The 23,418-nt window shown below is 46.0% G+C and overlaps 1 protein-coding gene across 2 annotated transcripts; it reads left to right on the forward strand.

Annotated features, from left to right (window-relative positions):
- Nucleotides 1-7,757: 7,757 nt before the first annotated feature.
- On the forward strand, nucleotides 7,758-13,598 carry GALP (galanin like peptide). Of its 2 annotated transcripts, XM_069458253.1 has the most exons (5): nucleotides 7,758-7,841; nucleotides 10,262-10,310; nucleotides 11,108-11,188; nucleotides 12,028-12,105; nucleotides 13,543-13,598. In XM_069458253.1, the coding sequence occupies exons 1-5, from the start codon at nucleotides 7,758-7,760 to the stop codon at nucleotides 13,596-13,598; spliced, it is 348 nt and encodes a 115-aa protein (XP_069314354.1). The 2 variants fall into 2 exon arrangements, with proteins under 2 accessions (XP_069314354.1, XP_069314355.1); XM_069458254.1 differs by lacking the exons at nucleotides 10,262-10,310; nucleotides 12,028-12,105; nucleotides 13,543-13,598 and having other exon boundaries at nucleotides 11,108-11,170.
- The last annotated feature ends 9,820 nt before the right edge of the window (nucleotides 13,599-23,418 follow it).

Below are 23,418 nucleotides of genomic sequence, written 5' to 3' on the forward strand. Positions count from 1 at the left end.
TCCTTAGTCCCTGTGAGTTCCACCAGAATCACCCTCTTCTAGTACTTCCAGTGTGCCCAGTTCTTTCCTGTTTGGGGGCCTCATCTTGTTATTTCTTCTGCTGAAATACTCACTCCACGATTGTTGCCTCACCCTCTCCTTTAATTCCTCAGACATCAGTGTCGGTGCCACTTCCTCAGAGAGCTATTTGCAGATTCACTGATACACATGATGAATGTTTGGAGAAATTGTTTTTTAAGTGTGGTCATTGCACACCAAGAACTGTGTATTAGTTAGAAGCAGGAACTAGGTGTACACATTGCAACGTGGTGGAGCTTCATGTGCTGAAGGGAAAAAGTCAAAACAGTGCCACTTACATGAACATGAAATACGTGCACACAAAGAAGAAAAACATGTTTACAAGAATGCACATGGACAAAAAGCTACGTTAATGATGTTAGGAGTGTTGCCTATGAGAGTTGAATGGGGATAATGTAAGTCGGTAACCAACCAATCACTCGAGGAGAGAGGGTGGGGGTGGGTAGTTTGGAAGGTTGCATTTGATCTTCCAGTGACCATGCATCACTGGAATTCTAATTTCTACTGCACAATAATATCTTCATGTCACATTTAGTTTCTTGGAGCATGATTCCTGCCTTGTCAGGGGAGACAGCTTAGGTGAGCTCTGAGGTCCTATTCAGCTTGTACATTTGCTCCATTTTCTACATAGCCTGTTGGCAATTCGTTCTGAACCTCTCTCTGCAGCAGCTGCCATTCCCATTTTCTCTACCAGTTGCAAAGCTGGCCATCAATAAACATGAATTTCCAAGGCCCTTGTCCAAGCCATCTTTCCTTTCCTTCTGGCTTCTGCCAACCTCACTCGTCCCATCCAGCCCACATAGCACCAATACTCCTGCCCAAGGGCCACTCAGATGCCTTCCTGACCATCCTCTTCTGACAGCCCTCATGGCCCTCTTGTCCTATCCCCCTCCATCCACTTGGTTTCTCTGTTGTTCTCCTCTCACCAAGTCTTCCAGGATCAGCCTCTGCGTCATTCTCATCCTCTTGTCCTGTTTTGTGCTCTTCCCCACCCGACCTCCACACCTACCCCAGCTGTTGGGCACAGATGCCCTAAAAAGGAGACACTTTTACCTGAAAGGCAGCGATATGTCCATTGTCTACCTACATTGTAATTCTCCATCGTGGAACACAAAGGGCGCCAAGACCCATACCCTCTGCTGGTTCACATATTGTGTTTCCTCCCCTTGGAGATGAATGGAAGGACGCATTTGGATCCACAGAAAGCTCACAGAACTGAGGTGAGAGAAGAATGATTGCAATCATGGATTCACTCATGCATTTGGCCATTTGTTCACTCATTTGTGCACCTAGCAATTGTTTGTGAACCCATTCATTACCTATTTGTCCATTCATTTCTTTCATCATCAGTTGGGTGGACAACCTTTGCTGCCTGTTTAGAGGAGGCTGAGTCCAGGCTGTGTTTGAGAATCAAAGGCCAGCTAACCCAAATCAAATACAAAAATTCAACCCTCTGTCTCATGCCCAGAACAGTATCCCCAGACAACTTGCCCAAGAACAAGCCAGTGACAAAAGTCAGACCCAGAATTTGAGCACAGAGAACATTCACGTTGACCCAAACCCCCTAAGTGCTCTGGGGTAAGATACTGAACTCTCTAATTCTCTCTTTCCCCATCTTTAAAGTGGGGATCATGTTTACAACACAAGGAATAATAAACACTTCTTACTTTGTCTGCCCAGGCCCCCTTCCCCCAATTCTGGAAGGGAAGATTATTCACATGAACCAGGCTAAGCCAATCATAGCACCCCATTCTCCTGCCTGCAGTGATTGACTCCATGCTTGCCTAATCAAAGTTATTCCCTGAGAGTTTTGGTTTCGGAAATGGAGACAGGTGGGGTTGAGCCTTTGTTGTTATTTTTAGTTATAAGGATGTCAGGAAATATTCCTTTGAGTATGCACGGTATTTTATTTTACTTCTCCTTGTTGTAACAACAATGTCCATTGATACTGTGGTGCTAGTTGTGTGTGTGTATGTATGTTTATACACGTAAAAGACACACATAACTATCAAAGTGAAAAAAGGGTTACTCATGCATTACCTAAAATAATTTAAACCATCCCCAGGGATGACGTCTGTCACACATTGGGAAATATTGTTCCCAAATTTTAAGGGTCCCCTAAAAAAGCAGATCATGTCATCTGGGAAAGTGGCAGAAGGGATGGGATTTACTGATCCCATTGCTGCAAGCAGGGGAGGAACTACAGTGAGCCCATCCTCGGAAATGCTGGAAGACATTTGAAATTTTCCTTTCTGTTCCTTCTACTCGGTGGACACCAACACACGGATATTTCTGGAATTGAGCCAGAGTCCATAAAACATCAAGGGGATCCTGACCTGGTAAGAAGATCTCAATCCTGCTCAGACAAATCAAGGATGATTTTGTAATTAGTCTCTTTCTTGCCTTTTTCTTATTTTTATTAGGTGTTTTTTTCTTTTCCTCAAGACTCAGATTTCTGCTTCCCAGCTATGATATTTCTTCCCAATGAGGGGAGAAGATCCAGCAATTGTTGAGCATCTATCTGAGTCGAGGATAAGAACGAGGGTTTTGACTATGTTGCATCAGCCCATAGCTGGAGCCAGGTTCCTGGCAAGGTCTTCTCTGGAGGAGATGTCTCATGCTACACACAGGATGTTGCAAGGCCTTGCCAGCTATACCTGCCGGAACGTGGGGGACATTTCTGGGAATGGCTCATCAGGGCATCAGACCAAGGAGGGTGGAATATAATGCTTAATCAGGACAAACTGATTGATAAGCACACACTTACCTGAGATTTTGGTTTCAATGGGCTCACTCAGGAAGCTGGAGGTGGTTCTGAGTTCCCTTGGCTGGTTGATTGAAACTTGGATTCAGTGATGGCTGACATTCAACGAGGTTGTGATCCAGAAGACAGTCAAAGGCTTGGGGAGAAATTGGAGTAAAGCAGGCACCCCTCACCTCCTTTGTTGTCTAGGAGGGCCAGAGGACACCGAATTCACAAGGGCTTTGAGGTGTGTATTTGTAAGAAAGCACCAGCTCTGTCAGGGCTCTGCACCAGTTCCTCTCTGTGCGCTTGGGAAGGTGGAGGCAGATGCTACCCTTGAAATGGGCTCCAGGATTTCAGGGGACCTGCAGGATCTTGGTGCGGTAGCGGCACCAGGTGGTGGCAGCACTGCAGCATCAGCGATGCCGCATATGCAATTGTCACGATGGGAGTGTAACTAATAGAAGACAATGAATCAAAAAATAAAATGGATCAACAGATTACTACAGTATGATGCGATTGATTTCACTAGAAAAAACGAGGGGGACTGATAGCATACTGGGTGTGCACATTTGCAGTTTTTATTTTATTTATTTATTATTTTTTTTGAGACAGAGTCTCGCTCTGTTGTCCGGGCTAGAGTGCCGTGGTGTCACCCTAGCTCACAGCAACCTCCTGGGCTCAAAGTGATCCTCCTGCCTCAGCCTCCCAAGTAGCTGGGACTACAGGCATGCACCACCATGCCTGGCTAATTTTTCCTATATATATTTTAGTTGTCCATATAATTTCTTTCTATATTTTTTTTAGTAGAGACGGGGGTCTCGCTCTTGCTCAGGCTGGTCTCGAACTCCTGAGCTCAAACGATCCACCCGCCTCGGCCTCCCAGAGTGCTAGGATTACGGGAATGAGTCACTTCGCCCGGCCACATTTGCAGTTTTTAAAATATCAGCAGAGACTGAATGGTGGTTTCCAGGTGGAGGCGGGTGGGGTGTGAGCGGTAGTTCAAGGGTACGAAGTTTCAGGGAGACAGGAGAATAAGTTTTGGTGTGCTATTGTACAGCATGGTGACTGAAGTTAATAATAAGGTAACGTACACTTGAAAATTGCTGGGAGAGTAGATTTTTAAATACTTTCACTAAACACCAAAAAAAGTCTGTGAGGTGCAGGGTATGTTAATTAGCCTGATTTAGTCATTCCGCAGCATAACGTAGATCAAAACATCATGTTGTACCCCATAAATATATTGAATTTGCCTTTGTAAATTTTTTTAAAAATTTAAAAAGACAATAATGAGTAAATAAATGAATCAATAATGAGTAAAAAAATGAATAAAATAGTGCCCATCCTAAACGTCCCTGAGCAGAAGATAGGGCGTCATCCACGCACTGTCTGGCAAGAACATTCCAGGCAGAGCCAGCAGCAGAAAGTTCTCTTTCCCATTCCTGTCAATATCCTACTCTCTTTTCAGTTCAGCTAATATTATCTGTGCACCTGCAGGGAAAACAATAGCTAGAAAGGTACAACTCAGCCCTTTTAGATGAAGGAGCCCTCCGTTCCCACATGATTGTCTCCAGTGTGGGCCATTTCCCAAACTCCTTCCGATTCACAATCAAGAGAGGGTGCAGACATCCTCTGCCCTCTTTTTCATTTTTCACAGTTTGTTGTCTGCTGCCTTATGAAGGCTGAGGCATCGCTTATTTCACCTACTCCCCATTGACGCCGCTGTCCTTAGCCAAACCCCAGGACCTTCTCCAGCCCTGGACAGCTCTCGTGAGTCAGCTCCGCGTCATCCACTTGGAGCGCCCGTGTGAATGCAGCCTCAGCGTCCGCGATGTTTTCACACGCGCCTCTCAGCACTCATATGCCTCCTCGGCCTGCTCCGTTCTGACTCACCTGGACTTAGCACAGAGATGTCCTTCCAATCACCTCTGAAAATGTCTCTTCCTGACTGCAGATTCCTGTCCTGTTACCTTTTCAATATCTGACTCTGAAATCATGAATTTTCAACCTCACCAACCCATCCCTCTTTGAAAACCTGAGAATTCAGGCTGAGGCAGGAGGATCGCTTGAGGCAAGAGGGTCGAAGCTGCAGTGAACTTTGATCACACCACTGCACTCCAGCCTGGGCAATAGAGCGAGACCCTGTCTGTAAAAAAACAAAAGAAATAATGTTAACATCACCAGAGCTGTGGTAGGGCACAACAGCTTCTGTGGGTTTTCTGCCAAACGTGCACGACCAGACTCTAATGATGAGCAGATAAACACAAGTACACAAGTTGAGGAGCATCCCACGAAATGACTCACTCCTCACCTTTACTGTTCAAAAGTGTTAAGGTAATGAAAGTCAAAGAAAGTGGAGGAATTCCAGATTAAGGGACACTAAAGAGGTATGTTGTGGAATTTTTTAAAAATTTTAATTAAGAATTTTGCAGTAGAAGGCATTACCGGGACAATAAGGCCTGTAGATATTAGTACTGTATCAATGTTAGTTTTGTGATTTTTGACAGTGTTACTGTGGTTACCTTACAGAATGCCCTTGATTTTAGGAAAAACACACTGAAGATTTAGGGGTGAAGGGGCACAAAGTTTGCAACTTACTCTGAGTATCTGTATGTACATATATACAAAGAGGAGATGAGAGAGAGATTTGGACCTACTCGGTTTATTTTTTGCAAATCAGGTAACTGGGCAGCAAGGTCTTAGGATGGCTTCTCCGACTGCCCACGACCGGTGACAGCTCCCCCCTTCACACCCCCACCCCCAGCTTTCAGCTCCCCAGGGCGGCCCTGGTCTCCGCCTGGCGCATCACTCCCTCCTCCCTTCTCCCTCCTCCTGCGCTCGCTTTCCCGGCAAAGCCATTCGCACCTGCTTGTCACTTTCTCCCGGTAAAGCCCGGACTCGACCCCGCCCGTCGGAAGCAGAGGGTGGCGTGGGCTCCCTCTCTTCCGGGGATCTTTCCCGGGACAGCGGCGTTGTCCAAGGCGCAGAGGGACAGAACCGAAGACACAGATACACAAGCAAAACACAGGCACAGGGAGGGAGGGAGATACAAGCACGCGCTTCATTTGTTCCTCCAACAACTATTTACTGAGTTCCTGGCAGCGTGTTGGGGGCCGACGCAGCCTCCCCTTGTCTGTGCCGGATGCCGGGACCCCTCCCAAGTCACCATGAACAACGTCTCCAGACGTGGACAGATGTCCCCAGGAAGTGGAGGGGCGGGGGCAGACAAAATCACCCCTGGCTGAGAACTTTAGGCTAGAGACAGAAGGACGAGCCGGAGGTATGGACTCTCCTCATTGGGTTTATGCTCTAAGGAGGGGGATAGACCACAACCGAGGAAACGCGCAAACAGGGTCTGTCACGCAGGACAGAAGGACCCGGGCTCAGCCAGCTGCTGCAGGGCCGAGAGCTAGCGAAGGTGTCCAGGGAGGGGACAGGGCACCCAGCTGCAGGTGCGGAGAGACAGGGAGGCCAAACACACACACACACACACACACACACACACACACACAGGGCGGGGGAGGGGGGGCGTGATGAATAAACGTAAAGTTGGGGACACCCCAGGAAGGGCAGCTATGCCTCGGATTAGAGGTCCTCCCGGGGAAACTGAGGCGGGGAAACATTTCCCTGCAATGATACGCCCTTTTTTTGACCTCACGGGCCAGCTCTTCAAAGACCCTCGAGTGGATGAATCTCCGCCCCCTCCCCCGCCTGCGCTCCCCTCTCCGCAGCCAAATGCCCCCTTCCCGCCTCCGTCTCTCTCCTCCGCGGGCGGCATAAAAGCTCCGCGCCCGGCGCCAGCGGAGCAGCGACGCTGAGCCCCGGAGCTGCCCGCGCGCCCAGGTGAGAGCCGGCCGGGAGGGGCTTCCAGGCTGGGGGCAGAGTGAAGGGGAGACGGGAAAGGTGGGGATCAGGGGAACTGCGAGCATTGGAGGTGGGGAAAGGTGGGGAGCAGGCTGGGGACGGAAAGGTTTGGGCACAGAGCTGCGGAGGGATGAGACGAGGGCGTGGATGACCTGGCAGACGATGCGGGAAGGAGTTGGGGTTTTTGTTTGTTGGCCATATTTTATGTTCCCAATATCTTATTACTTAATTCAGCATTTTCCCTCCACCAACTCTCTGGTTTTACTTAAATGCATGTGTTACAAAATGAAGCTCCATAAAAACTTAAAAAAAAAAAAAAGGAACCTTGGAAGTGCTCGTTTTTATTTTTCCAGGATACGTTTAAAACAAGAAGACGTATGTATCTGTTACTCTTCAGTTAACAATACGTTATTATGCACATTAAAATATGTGGAGGGCTGGGCGTGGTGGCTCAAGCCTGTAATCCCAGCACTTTGGGAGGCCAAGGTGGGAGGATCACTTGAGGCTAGGAGTTTGACAGCAGCCTGGGCAACATAGCCATCTCTACAAAATACTATTTAAAAAATTAGCCAGGCGTGGTGGCATACACCTATAGTCCCAGCTACTCAGGAGGCTGAGGTGGGAGGATTGCTTGAGGCTAGGGGTTTGAGGCTGCCGTGAGCTATGATCCTGACCCTGCACTCCAGACTGGGTGACAGAGCAAGACCTTGTCTCTATAAAATAATAATAATACTAATAATAGTAGGTGGAGAGGGTAGATCTCACATGAAGGGTTCTTACCAAAAGACAACCACCGAGGGACACAAGGACATTTTTGGAGGTGGTGATGAATGTGTTTTAGTACTTTGATTGTGGTGATGGTATCATGGGTGTATGTAAATGTCCAAATTCATCAAGATGTGTACATTAAATGTGTGAAATTTTTTGTTTATTGATTTTACCGTGATAAATCTAAAAAATAAATTCCTCTGTCTCTATCAGAAGTGCACATGGCCTTTCCTTTGGAAAATAACTCTCCACTCTCTCTTGGCAGCATTCTGCAGCCATAAGCACCTGTCCTTCCGGCCCTCGGATGGCTCCGTCCGTCCACCTGGTCCTCCTCCTCTCAGTCTTGCTGAGCCTGGCGGAGACTCCAGCATCGGCACCTGCCCACCGGGTAACACCTCCCTGAGTTCCTCAGCGCCAGCAGCATCCCCAGGCACTGCCCTATGGGAAGTTTTTTAAATTTTCATGGTTTGAGCCAGGAAACAGGGTCACGTTGTGAAAATGTGAGACTAGACAGGAGCTGATCTCACTGCCCCTGGAGGTTGAGTAGAATACAGGCGAAAAAGGCGAGGTCAGAGTTCAGCTTATTCAAGCCCAAACATCCTAATGACTGGCATTGCCCAGAGCTGCAAAAAGATGCCTTCAAAGGCAGTTGCTTGTCACTCGTAAGTTTTCCAGCCATTTAGCATGCAGGAAAATCACCTGGAGGGCACTTTAAAATGCACACTCCTGAGACCCAACCCAGGAGTTTCTGTTCTTGCCCAAGTCTTGGGTAGGGGCCCAAGAACTGGCATTTCTCATAAGTCCCCAAATGATACTGATGCTTACGCTGGCCCCAGGACCACACTCTGAGAAACACTGATTAAGCGTGTGGGCCATAGAGACTAGGCTGAGTTTGAAATCCTGGACCTGTGACTTCCTAGCTGCTGACCTCAGCGAGTCACCTGACCTCTCTTGTCCCTCAATGTCCTTCTTTGTCAAATTACAGCACTGTGAGAATTAATGGGGTTAATCCATGTGAGGCCCCTGGAACTTTAGCAAGCAGACCGTGCTCATTATTTAACCAAGATGATTAAATAATCAAGAGATGTTCGTCCAAGGATACAAAATTTCAGTTAGACGGGAGGAATAAGCTCAAGAGATCTATTGCATAGCATGGTGACTATACCTAATAACAACGTATTGTACACCTGAAAATTGCTAAGAGAGTAGATATTAAGTGTTCTCACAAAAAGGGTATGTGAGGTGATGCAGATATTAATTAGCTCGATTTAGCCATTCCACAATGTATGCGTATTTCAAAATATCATGTTGTATACTACGCATATATTTTATATGCAATCTTTATTTGTCAATTTAAAAAAAATGCTAAGAAAAAGAGAAAAAGAGGGCCCAGGTTTGGCATTCAACTGCCCTGAGTTTAGGTAGCAGCTATCCTCCATGCTAGCCGTTCCTTAGCAAGCTGTTTAAGTTTCTTTGAGCCTCCCTTCCTTTTGTATAACTAAGGGATAATGGTATCCACCCTGTAGGGATGTTCAGGGAATTTGGACAAGGGTGTGGAGTGCTTTCTCAGCACTAACGCATGGTGTGAAACACTCAACTCGAATTAGCTAATTCCGTCCAGCATCCTTTGCAGTTGGCTCTATTTTGCAACTTCCCATTTTACAGAGTGGAAAACTAAGGCTTTAAATATTCAGTGCACATAGTTGTTAAGAGTCTGGAATCTGCCTGGGTTTAAAGTTTGAACCGCAGCTGTGTTACTTACTGTGTTAATTCAGGCAATTTGCCTGACCTTTCTGGGCCTCAGTTTCCTTTTCTGTTCAGTGAGGCTAATGATAGTTCTTACCTAGTAGAGTTGTTGGGAGGATTAGTTAAATATATATGCCATGGGCTTAGAACTAGAGCTGGCTTCATGGGCATGCACCATGGAGTCACCTGCGACCTGAGTTTGGCTTAACAAACTTCCATCACCATCTTGAAATTCTGAATCATTTTTGAGCAAGGGGCCCCATATTTTGACTTTACACTGGGCCCCACAAATTCTGTGGCCAGTCCTGCTTAGAACAGATGCTGGCATATGGTAAGCCCACAATAAATGTTAGCCATTATCATTCCCAAAGGAACTTGGCTACTTGCCTAAAGCCACCCATAAGGTAGCCTAGGTTTGAACCCAACTCTGCATGAATGGTGATAATATACGACACAGGTAAAGAATTTACAGTAGTGCTTTTTCTAAAGCCTTATTAAGATATACTGAATATACAAAAAGCACCACACACATTTAATGTATACAGCCTGATGAGTGTGGATAGATGCATACATCCATGGTACTGTCACCACAGCCAAGATACTAAACATACCCAGCAGCACCACCTCCCAAAATTTCCTTGTGTTCTTTTGTGTGTATGTGTGTGTTAGTAACAATCCTTAACTGAGATCTATTCTCTTACCATATTTTAAAGTGCACAATGCCATGTTGTTAAGTATAGGCACAGTGCTGTACAGCGGATCTCTAGGACTTATTCACCTGTGTAACTGAAACTATACCTGTTAAACAGTTCCTCATGGGTCTCTCCCCCCAGCCCCTGGCAGCTAACATTCTGTTCTCACAGCGGTGCCTTTTGAAACTTTACTTTCATGCCGAGTTGCTATGTCTTAAGGGTCTTCAATTCCCTCACCAGTGACGTGGGGTTAAGCAAACTCGCTTCCCAGGCTCATAGGAAAGCAGCGCAATGGCCCACGTCATCCCAGGGTGTCCCATACCTGCCCCCTTCTGTCTGCCTGAGTCTTGATTTCTCCGTCTTCATCCAGGGCCGAGGAGGCTGGACGCTCAACAGTGCTGGCTACCTTCTGGGTCCTGGTGAGTGAGCCTGCTCCCGGCTCTCCACGCCTGGCCTGCGCCTGCCGGTGCCTGCAGAGAGTGTGTCTGTGACGCTATAAGGACACTCAACCCACGTTCACTGCAGCCCGTGAATTAATTTCCAGATCCATCTAAGCAGAGTGAAGGGCATGTGGACTCTGAAGCCAAAGCCTTGGGTTCGAATCCCAGTTCTGCCACCTGCTTGGTGTGCAACCTTGATCTCTCCATGGCTCAGTTTCCTCACCTGTGACAATGGGGAGAGTAATGGCCCTGCCTCGTGAGGACTGGGTTAGAGCAATACCTTGTATGCAGTGGGTGCCATATAACAATTAGTGTCTCTCCTCTTTCCTTTTTATTTCCCTCTCCATTTCCCCGAGTGCATCTTCCTTGAGCACTAGTTGTGCATATGGCCACGTGCTGCTTAGTGACCATTAAATTCGTGACATTCTGAGACCCTCTGTGATGTTCGAGGCAGGTGCAGCTTGGGCTTCATTCAGTGGTGCAGGAACACCCAGGCCCCAGTGCCAGTGTGGCCGAGCAGAATGAGCGTGAGATCAGGACCCAGACAGGGGTGGGCTCAAACCCCAGTCCTGCCACTTAGCAGTGGTGAGATTTTGAACCAGTGACTTGACCTACCGAAACCACAATTTCCTCACTGGTAAGTTGGGGTGGTCAAAATACACACCGTCCTACAGATTTGGTGGAGGTGCCCGGCCAAATGAATCATGCTGTAGGATTGCTGGATGGTTTGTGCTATCGTCACCTTTTAACAGGTCACCTGGTCTTGCTCTCCCCAGTCCTCCACCTCCCCCAGGTGGCCGACCAGGACAGGAAGAGGGAGACGGCTCTCGAGATCCTAGACCTGTGGAAGGCTATTGGTGAGTGAACATCTTCCATGTCCAGCTCTCTCCTGTGGCCGCTCACTTGTGGGCTTTGGAAACTGGTTGATGTGGGCTCCATCCCTTGCTCCACTTGTGGGCACTTGGGAAGTGATACATTTCTTTCGAGCTTCAGATTCCTCCATATGTGAAATGGTATAAGTGGAACTGCCTCATGACTTTGTTACCCGACTCGGTGAGAAAATTCGTGTAAATTTCCTACAAGTGTCTGGCACATGGCAGGAACAGCACAGTCATGGTTGTCATTGTTGATATTGTCTCCTTGCGAGCTCCACATCCATCTCTTCGCTCATGCCTAGTGCTGTTGTCTCGTCTTCTCACCTGACCAATCTCTCCTTCCCATCCTCCACCTCAAGGGACAGAATCACGGAGGCACAGGGAGGGGGTGGTTTGGACACCTGGGCGTGCCCAGCGTGAGTGCAGCTTGTGACTTCAGCTGGGCCTCCTCACCATCGGGGCGATTAAATGCATTGGCGGTGTGGTTTCTCAGCCTCAGCACTATCGCTTTCGGGGCTGGACAATTCCTTGCTTGTGGGTGCCATTCCCATGCATTGTAGGATGTTTAGCAGCATTCCTGGCTACTACCCATTAGATGCTAGCGGCATCCCCTGTCCCCAGCTGTGACCGTCAAAAATGTCTCTAGACATGGTCAAGTGTCTCCTATGGGGCCAAATCCCCACAGGAGATTTGAGAACCACCATAAGTACCATAAGGTTCCAAGGAAACAAGAGAAGCAGAACCACATTCCGTGGTATGAAATACGGAGCTGAGTGTCATGTTCCTAATTATTTTTGTTAATGATGAGCTTTTGTTCCTAGATGGACTTCCGTATTCCCACCCTCGGCGGGCCTCCAAGAGGAGTCTGGTGGAGACATTTGCCAAACCAGAGATTGGAGGTAAAGACGGGGAAAGGTGGAAGAGAAATAGAAGGGGAAAGAAGTGGTGGCAGGCAGAGCTTTGGGTAAGGGAGGATGGCAGCAAACTAGGGTCAGCCAAGAACCTCTTCACTGTGACCCCCCACCCCGTCCACACCCTCACTGTGGGTCCCAGCCGCCTGGCCTTGACTGCTCACTTCAACTCTGTGCGGTGACTTCAGACCTTGCCTCACAGTCCTGCTCTGATTTCCCAGCCAGGTGTGAAATCACCCCACAGTCTACACCTTCCCAACCATGACCCCACACCCAAACCTTGATCTCCCCCCATGTCACCCCAAGCTGACCTCACACCCCTCATTTTGACCTCATGGTGCAATTCCAACTTTGACCTCTCTCCCAAACAAGACCTGCATTTCCCACAGTTCATCTTACTCTGGACTGTACTTATCTGCACTCACACCCACACGTGCCTCTCTGTTCCAACCGTGGCGTCTAGTTTTCCAGGAACCGGGTAGTTACCTCTTATGGATCTTTGCCCCAGCTAGTACCTCAGTCCAGAGTGTTTTGATTTAATTTTATATTTTTATTTTATTAGCACTGACTTGCTTTAGCTGTTACACTCTAGAGAGCTCTGTTTCCAGAGCTCTGCACGGCTGGATTCTTCCTGTCATTTGAAAGCCAGTTTAGTGATCACCTCCTTAGAGGTGACCACTTCCCTGACCATTATACCTAGAATAAATCCACTTTTTCTCTATTTTTGTCATCCTGTCTCTTAGTAGTAGTAACATTTATCACTTATGTGCTTCTTTCTCACGTATTAATTTGCGTATTATGTGAGCTCTGTGTGAGCAGGGACCCCTCTGTGTGGTTCACTGTCTAGCACAGTGGATGATGCTTAGCAGGTGTTTGGTAAATATTTGTTAAATGAGCGAATTGAACTATTCAAATACAGTGTTCACGTGCCACCTTCCCACCTGCCCATGAGATCAGCCAGTGCCCAACCCCAAGCTTTGCCTGCCTTCCTACAGTTGGACATTCACACGTTCAATGCCAATTCCATCTCCTTCTCTAATCCTAGCCCAATTCTTGGAAACTAACACATGCCTTTATTCCAACTGTACTAATCCATTTCAAAAGCACATATTGGACAATGCTGGATATGATACCCCCCAAATTCACTAATTCTCACCCAAACTTGACAACTCTCTGGCTCTTGAAAACACCCACCCCCAGCATGTGAATCTTAAATCAGGAGTGGAAAAGATAAATATGTGGGTAGATGAAAACAAAGAGAAGGAAGAACAAAAAGGAAAGAGGGAGACAGAAAAGGAAAAGCCATTGGATCTGAGATAAACTAAATCCATCTTCCTCCCCAGTTTCATCCCCAGCCTCAAGAACCTGGCTTGGGTGGTCATGGTGAGAAGAACCATTCACAATCCACCTCTTTTTCTCCCACAGATCTGGGTGTGCTGGGCGAGAAAGTTCCCAAGGAGGAAGGTGTCCTGAAGTCATAGATGCCTCCAAATCCCTCCTCCTCGTCTTTCTCCAGCTCCTCCTGTTCCCCCTGAAACTTGATCTAGAAACCCTTTGCTGAGACTAAGATCCTGAAATTAAATTACCAAATCTCATGAAGAAATTTTGAAGCATTTGAAGAATTATTCTTAAAAAAAAAAAAAAAATCCCTGGAGTGTCTCAGGTCTTATTGATTTATCTTTGGAATAAGTATACAGTGTTGTTAATGAACACAAGAGTAATTCAGGAACTATTTGGAAGATTCTGGGATAATCAGGAAATATTCCTGCAATACATTTAAAGTAAGTAATTGTATTCTTTTGGAATCATCCCAATTATGACGTGAGCTATTGATAATACAAATACCCCTCTTAAGTCTGAGATTCTAGGATGTCTTGAAAAGATTCTTCAAAGTACCATGCTAACTCTTCCCTTTCCTTCCAACCCACCCGAGTCTCCTCCAGAAATGAGGAGAGGAAACCTGGAGCAGGATGGGGAGAATAAAATATTTCTTGTCAAATTGTCAGTGTTTTTTTTTTTTTTAATTACTGTGGGAATTTGTTGGAGGTAGCAAAATCAAGGATGGTAGAGTCAGCTGTGGGATTAGGAAAATACAACCTGTGGGAGGTAATATACTTTGGATTATCTAATGAGAGAGCTCTTAATTCCAATTTCTGGCAATTTCTGGATATCTGACCTAGCCCCTGTTCATTATGGGGCTATTTACATATTTTGAAGCTATATTATTAGCATCATTTAAGCTTATGTGTTATAAATTCCTGGAAGAACCTCTCTTTTTTCTTCATCAATGCCTTTTGCTTTAGATTTTCTTTCACCTGATAGGAGTAATGCCTTTGCTGCATAACACATGACCCCAAAACTTAGTGGCTTAAAACAACAACTATTTTGTGTCATAATTTTGTAAGTCAGGGATTCGGCCAGGGCTTGATCGCATGATTCTTCTATTCCATGTGGCTTTGACAGAGACCACTGGTGGGTGGACAGAGTTGGAGGGTCCGAGGTGGCTTCGTTCACATGTCTGTGTCTTGGTGGCTCTAGCTGGAAGGCTGGGTTCAGCTGGGGCAGTTGACCAGAATGTCTACACGGGAGCCCTCCAGAAGGATGGCTTCAAGGCAGTTAAACTTCTTATGTGGCACTTCAGGGCTTCCACATCCATGATGGCTAAGCTGATATGACAAAGAGCCCCAAAATATCGTGGTGCAAACAAGATAAAAGTCTACCCTACCCTCTCATAACAGCCAGAAGAAGCTGTCATGGGCCGGTAGGATGGTTCTGCCATCTCCGGCTATGCAGTTTCATCTCCGGGTCCGAAGGGGTGCTTCATCTGCCTCCAGTGGGAAAAGAGGTTGGGTTGGGGGCGCATTCAATTATTTTAAAGAAATGTCTTTCAATGCTCATACATCATTTTAGCTCCACACCTTTAAACGTGGCTATTCTTAGCCACAGAGGAGGCGGGGAAATGTCATTTTTGGCTGGGGAGTATGTGTACAGTTAAAAACATAAAATAATAGAAGAATTGGAGATAGATATTCAGTTATATGTTTTAACTGGCCATCATTCTTTGGATTTACATCTTTTTAAGCAACATCACATGGCGGAGATTGCAAATTCGGGATTCTCACCCTCCTGGACCTTTCGCCATATGCAATCTAATACCATCGAAAATTTCACTGCAAGCCCTTAGCTATTTAAAGTAGCAGAATGGGAAGAGAGAGGCAGCATTGAGCCCGAGGGATAAAAAAGACAGAGCTCCTGCCTTCACAAACCTCACAGAGGGGAAAACCAGACAGATGCAATGTAGGGAGACAGAGCTTTGAAAGAAGTAGCTCAAGGGCAATGAAGCAAGGGCACCTGACCAACTTGGGGTCAGGCTGAAATATTGGTCCCAAGAAAGATTAATATAATATATGTGAACTCAAGGCTGGGCACAGTGGCTCACACCTGTAATCCTAGCACTTTGGGAGGCCAAGATGGGAGGATCACTTGGGGCCAGGAGTTTGAGACCAGCCTGGGTAACATCGAGACCCTGTCTCTACAAAAAAATTAAAAAACTAGCCAGGTGTGGTGACAGGCACCTGCAGTCCTTGCTACTTAGGAGGCTGAGGCAGGAGGATTGCTTGAGCTCAAGAATTGGAGGCTGCAGTGAGCTATGATGACTCCACTGCACTTCAGCCTGGGGGACAGAGCAAGACCTTGACTTTAAAAAAGACTACACACACACACACACACACACACACACACGACTTCAGATGTGTAGAAAGTGCAGGAGCTTCCCATGAAGCCTGGGGCAAGAATATCCAGGCATAGTTACACAAGCAGGGAAACCAGTGGGTTGTTCATGGCGGCTAGAGTGGTGGAGAGGAAATAGTCGCTAACTGTGAAGACTTCTGAACTTCACCCTAGCGAGCATGAACCTTAGGCAGGTAGGAGCCACTGAAGATACAACACTGAGCGGAGACTAGACCATGGTAATGTAACGGGATTGCAAACTGTGGCCCAGGAGCCAACTCTAGTTTGGGCGCCTGTTTACACGTGGCCTCAAGCTAAGAACAGTTTTTTCAGTTTTAAATGGTTGGGAAATAAAAGGAAGAAGAAGAAGAATACAGGTAGAGCCTGCAAAGCCTAAAGTAGTCACTATCTAGCCTTTTACAAAAAACCTTTGTCAACCCTGGACACAATGAATCTAAAACAATAAAAATTTTTTTCTCCTTCATGCTCAGAGGGGTCTGGGGAGGGGTGCCCGTGAGCATGGGGGAAGGGAGTGGACACACACCTGGCCATGGTCCCTTTTTAATCAAGCTCCCCAAACTCATCTTTAAAAAATTTTTTAATTAGAAATAATTTTTAATTGTGGTAAAATACACATAACATAAAATTGATCATCTTAACCATTAAGTGTGCAATTCAGTAGTGTGAAGTACATTCACTTTGTAGCGCAGCCACCACCACAGTCTATCTCTAGAGCTCTTTTCTTCTTGCAAAACTGAAACTCTGTGCCCATAAAACAACTACCCCCCATTCCCTCTCCCCCAGCCCCTGGCAACCACCATTCTATTAATACTTTCTGTCTCTATGAATCTGACTACACTTGATACCGCATTTAAGTGAAACCACACAGGTTTATTTCACTTAGAATCATGTTCTCAAGATTCATCCATGTTGTAGTGTGCGGCAGAATTTCTTTCCTTTCCAAGGCTAAACAACAGTCCCGAGTGTGGACAGACCATGTTCTGTTCATGCATTCATTCGTTGATGGACACTTGATTGCTTCCACCTCTTTGTGGCTGTGAGCTGCTGCTGTGAATGTGAGTGTGCAAATCTCTCTTCGAGGTCTTGCTTTCAATTCTTTTGAGTACACACTCAGAAATGGGATTGCCGGATCATATAGTAGTTCTATTTTTAATTTTTTGAGGAACCATGGTACCGTTTTCCATAAGGCTTCCCCATTTTGCATTCCCACCAATAGTGCACAAGGGTTCTGATTTCTCCACATTTTCCCCCATCCTTGTCAACACCTATTATTTTATATTTTTCTTTTTATTTTGACAGCAGCCATGCTAATGGGTGTGCAGTGATATTTCCTTGTGACCAACATAGTCTTTTGTCTCTTCCCAAGATTCAGTTCAGGATGGGATATCGGTGTGGCCCACAGGCTGCTGTCTGCCTCCCCGTAGCCTGGGCCAGGAGCTAAGTCAACTTCTCTGGCTGTGGGCCGGACTCCCAGCCCCACATAGCCCGTATGTCAGTCCCCGGGCTTGCACAGGCTGGGGTGGCGCTCCCTGTCCTCCTGGCAGCCCACCGAGGGACCATGACTGCCGTGCATGGGACTGGCTCCCCCTTCACTGTCCTCTGCATTCCCAGGGTCAATGCTGGCTACAACATAAAAGTTCTCCAAAAGGGAATTTCATATCAGTGAATCCAAGCAAGCACATTTCTTTTTTAAATTGTAGTAGAATAAATAACATAAAATTTACTGTTTGTTTACCATATGTTCCAGCAATCCCACCACTGGGTATCTCTCCAAAGGATACTAAATAAGTATGTTGAAGAGATATCTGCACTCCCGTGTTTACTGCAGCACTATTCACTATTCACAATAGGCAAGACATGGATCAACTTAAGTGTCCATCAACAGATGAGTGGAAAAAGAAATGTTGATGCATATACACAGTGGAATACTATTCAGCCTTAAAAAAGAAAATCCTGTCATTTGCAACAACATGGATGAACCTGGAGGACGTTAAGCCAAGTGAAATAAGCCGGGCACAGAAAGGCAAATACTACGTCTTATACGTGGAATCTAAAATAGTCAAACTCTGAGGGTGAAGGAATTGGGGAAAGGGGGATACAAAATTTCAGTTTGACAGGAGGAGTAAGTTCAAGAGATGTATTGTACGACATGGTGACTACAGTAATAACAATATATTACTTGAAAATTGCTAAGACAATAGATTTTGTGTTTTTACCACAGAAAATGATAAGTATATGAAGTAATGCACGTGTTAAATATCTGCATTTAACCATTCCACAATGTGTACCTGTTACTGAATGTTCTGTACTTGTCCCTGAGGCTGGATGAAGAATGAGGACAACTGGTTTGAGTAAAAGGAAAGAGAAGTTTCTTAATTTGCCTGTGAATGAGGAAGATGACAGACTCTTGTCTTAAAGAATAATCATCCCCCCTTTGAGCAGAAATACAGGGTTTTTAAAGGGGGGTTTCAGCTTTGAGATATTGATGCTTAACTCTAGCATCTCCGGTGAAGATGATCTCCTGACCTCCATGAGTTCCATCTGGACAATTCCACTGAGCCATCTCCTGTGGTTTAAGACACTAAGAAACAAAGAACCCTCCTCAGGCCCTCTGATTACTGGGCCTTGGGCAGGAATGACGGTTCCTCGCAAAGAGAGACTGGGTTTTAAAGAGATGACTCATAAAACATTTTGCCCTCTCTCAGACCCTTACTTCTGTTACATACATATATAAAAACATCATGTTGTACACTATAAATATGTACAATTTTTACCTGTTAATTAAAAGAATTAATTTTGGGCCGGGCGTGGTGGCTCACGCCTGTAATCCTAGCACTCTGGGAGGCCGAGGCGGGTGGATCGCTCAAGGTCAGGAGTTCAAGACCAGCCTGAGCAAGAGTGAGACCCCGTCTCTACTAAAAATAGAAAGAAATTATATGGACAACTAAAATATATATATATATACAAAAAAAAAAAAATTAGCCGGGCATGGTGGCGCATGCCTGTAGTCCCAGCTACTCGGGAGGCTGAGGCAGTAGGATCGCTTAAGTCCAGGAGTTTGAGGTTGCTGTGAGCTAGGCTGACGCCACGGCACTCACTCTAGCCTGGGCAACAAAGCAAGACTCTGTCTCCAAAAAAAAAAAAAAAAAAAAAGAATTAATTTTGAAAAACTACCTCATTGTGAGAATTAAATGATGTCATAAATATTTGCAAAAAACTTTAGTATGTTTATAATGTTGTGCAACCATCACCACTATCTAGTTCCAGAACACGTTCATGGCCCCAAAAGGGAACCCTGTCCCCATTAAGCAGTCACTCCCCACCCCGTCCTCTCACTCAGCCCCTGGGAAAGACAAATCTGCTTTCTGTCACTTCTTAACTGCATGTTTATCTGGGACTTTACTTTTTTTCACCCTACTCTCCACAGCAAGGGGGTGACAAGCTACAGCCCACCACAGACCATCCTGCTCACAGCCTGACTTGGTAACAGTTAAAACTGATTTTTTGCATTTTTATATGGTTGAAGAAAATAATAAAAGAGATGCATTTCATGACACCTGAAAATGAAATTCCAACTTCAGCATCCACAAATAAAGTTGTATTGGCTCATGGCCATGCCTGTTATTTTCTTTATTGTTGGGGGCTAGTTTGGGCTGTGACGGTGAAGTTGACTAGCTGTAACAGAAACCTTCTGGCCCACAAAGCTTGACACACCTGCTATCTGGCCCTTTACAGAAAACATTTGCCAACCCCAGCTCTGCAGTAGTGGTTCTCAAAGTGGTGTACCTTTGACCAACATCAGATGGAAATTTGGTAGAAAAGCCCCTTCTCAGACCCCCATCCTAGACCTCCTGCTTCAGAGGCTTTAGGGTGGGCCCGGCAATCCGCATTTAACAAGCTCTCCAGGTGATTTGGATGTTCCTGAAATTCGAGCCAAGAGGCTCAGCCTTGAATGCATATTAATCACCTGAGGATTTTTCAAAGCCCTAATACCCAGGCCAAACCCAAGTCCAATTAAGTCAGACTTCCTTTAGGTTGGGCTCAGGCATCAGTGCTTGTTAAAACTTTTTAGGTGGTCTTCAAGTGCACCTGAGATGGAGGACTATCTGCTCTAATGTATCCTCTGGGTGGTGGGCTGTTTGAAAATATCCTAAAACCAAGTCCCCCTCCAGACCAGGTAAGTCAGACCCTGGGAGGGCAGGGTGAAGCACTGGCAGTACTTTGTCTGTTCGGGATGTTCCTGGGATTCTAGGATAGCTCAAAATCTCTGCTCTAGGGAGTGTCTCCTGCCACATTGATCTCCCTGGAGGACTTGACTGAGCCTCTGATCTGAGGCTGCTCCTGGTAGGATTACACTACAGGGAGGATTAACCGTGGGCTCATCACTCCTCTCCTGAGGGTGTTGGGGCTAAACAGGATTAGCCTCTGGCCAAACACAACTTAGATGGGTTTATCAACCACAGTCAATACCCCCAGGCCAGGGTTTCTCACATGGGTTCTATTACCGTTAGCGCCTGGTAGTCCGGTGGGCTGTGTCCTGTGAGGGGCGGGGTGTTTGGCAGATCCCCGGCCTCCACTTGCTACCTGCCACCAGCACCCAGGCTCTACTTTTGACAATCATTTCTGCACATAATATGGGGGAAAAGAAAAAGGAAAAAGACAACCAAAAATATCTCTAGTCATCGCAGAATGTCCCCTTAGGGCAAAACCACCCTGGGTTGAGAATTCCTACCCTAAGCAAGGGATACTAACTCACTGGCCAAAGAAGGAGACACTAATTCAAAGGGAAAACAAGGCCGGGGGAGGTGGCTCACACCTGTAATCCTAGCACTCTGAGAGGCCGAGGCGGGAGGATTGCTTGAGCTCAGGAGTTCGAGACCAGCCTGAGCAAGACTGAGTCCATCTCTACTAAAAATAGAAAGAAATTAGCTGGACAACTAAAAAATACATAGAAAAAATTAGCAGGGCACATGCCTGTAGTCCCAGCTACCTGGGAGGCAGAGGCAGGAGGATTGCTTGAGCCGAGGAGTTTGAGGTTGCTGTGAGCTATGATGATGCCATGGTACTCTAGCCTGGGCAACAGAGTGAGACTCTGTCTCAAAAAAGAAAAAAAATGGGGGGAAAAAAAGAAAGAAAGAAAAAGACTACAAACTGGCTGCAGAAACCTGCACGACCAGGGGTATTAGAACCATCTTCTGAGAAATAGAAACAAGCATAAGAAACATAAGAAATTTTCAATAAAAATAGAGTTGAAATATTAGTTAAGAAAAATATCTGCTAGCTAGAATAAAGAGGACAATATGTGGGACGTTGGTAGGACGGATGGAGCAGAAAAACAAATTGGAGATCTGGGAAAGAGTACTGGGGACACTCCCAGAAGACAGCAAGAATCTAGAACAGACATGAAGTGACAGGATTCCCAAAGAGAGGAGGCTGTAAAAATAGAGAGGAGGAAATAACTTGAGGAAACAATAATGAAGATAAACTTCATAAGGTTAAAGCGGAAAGACTTCCGATTGGCAAAATGCTGCAGTCATTCTGGAGACAGCATGGTAGCTCCTTAAGAAATTAAAAAGAGAACAACTGTGTGATCGAGCAATCCCACTTCTGGGTATATAGATCCAAAGGAAAGGAAATCAGTCTACTGAAGAAATATCTGCACTCCCATGTTTATTTCGGCACTGTTCACAATAGCCGAGATATGGAGCCAACCGAAGTGTCCATCAATGGATGAATAAAGAAAATGTGCTATATATACACAATGGAATATTATTCAAACTTAAAAAATCCTGCCATTTAGACAACATGGATGGACCTAGATGACATTGTGTTAAGTGAAAGAAGCCAGACACAGAAGGACAAATACTGCACGATCCCATACATATGCAGTGTCTAAAATAGTCAAACCTGTAGAAGCAGAAAATAGGATGGTGGTTGCCAGAAGGAGGGGGAGGGGGGAATAGGAGTTGTTATTCAACGGGTATCAGTTATAGCCGTACAAGATGAATAAGTTCCAGAGATCAGCTATATGGCATAATGCCTATAGTTTATGAGACCGTATTGTGCACTTAAAAATTTGTGAAGAGAGTAGATCTTATGTTAAGTATTCTTGTCACACACACACAGACACAGACACACATGTACAAGCAAAAGGACATAGGGAAACTTCTGGAGGCGATGGGTGTGTGTATTACGTTGGCTGTGGTGATGGTATCATGGGTGTTTGCATATGTCCAAGCTTGTCAAATTGTATACATTAAATATATGGATGTTTATTCAAGTAACTGATTATAATTGATTATGTGTGTATCAATTACACCTCAAAAAGCTGTAAAAAAATGAATAAATGAATGTGCTTCCCCCCACAATGTAGGAAAAACTCGCTCATTTCAGTGCATCAGCTGAACGTCCTTCAGTTCAATTCCAACACCCTCTGCCTGCCTGGAGGTGGCGTCAGATCCCACAGATTGAGGTCTCAGTCCCACAAGACTGACCCCACTTTCGATGCCAGTCGCCAGCCCCAGGTCTACCTGTGTTCCTGACCCACTGACTATAAATCAGGGCTCCCAAGACCTTCTCCTTGGGTTCAATTAATTTGCTAGAGCTGCTCACAGAACTTAGGGAAACACCTACTTATAGTTACCGGTTTACTATAAAGGATACTGCAAAAGATACAGATGAAGAGATGTGTAGGGTGTGGTGTGGGGGAGGGACAAGGAGCTTCCATGCCCTCCCAGGGGCGAGACCCTCCAGGAACCTTGTCCTGTTCTGCTGTCCAGAAGCCCTGTGAACGCTCCTTTTGGGTTTTTTGGAGGCTTCATTACATGGGCATGATTGATTGAATGAACCGGTGGCCACTGGTGATCAACTCAACCTCCAGCCCCTCTCCCGACCCTGGAGGTTAGGGTGGGGCTCGAAGTCCCCACCCTCCAATCCCCCCTTGGTCTTTCTGGTGAGCAGCCCCACCCTGAAGCTGCCTAGGGGCTGCCGGCCGTGTGTCATTCATTAGCACACAAAGACATTCATCACTTGGGAGATTCTAAGGATTTTAAATATATATTTCACAATATCACACCTCTTAAAAGGAAAAGTCACATGTCAACCAATGAAATCAACACTGTAGAGCAGCAAACAAGAGAGAAGGCGTTTTAATTTTTTTGTGTATGTGTGTGTGAACTGCAATTTGGAAAACACAGGAGAGGCTAGGCAGGGGCTCGTGAAAGTCTTCTGCAAGTTCACACATGTGGGAAATTTTAGCACAGTCCAGGTCTGGCCATGGCTGAGTGACAGCTGACCAGGTGCATGCGGCACTGCGTCGCCTAGGGATGCTTGCGGTCAGCACAGTACCAACACAGGCAGCTGCTTCTTCAGCAGGTTTATGATTGGCCCAGTTCAGCAGGTCAAATTCTGAAACCATCCTTATAAAATTAACTAAAACCAAGTTGCTGGGATTTTAACAAGGGCATAAGTCTTAAAAAAGCACAGCTAAGCACTAACTAGCTCTAGCCCCGTGGCCCACTCCCTTACAGCTGTTTACTGCTTAAGAGTCAC

The sequence above is a fragment of the Eulemur rufifrons genome, chromosome 24 (genome assembly GCF_041146395.1).
Source record: "Eulemur rufifrons isolate Redbay chromosome 24, OSU_ERuf_1, whole genome shotgun sequence".
NCBI lineage: Eukaryota > Metazoa > Chordata > Mammalia > Primates > Lemuridae > Eulemur > Eulemur rufifrons.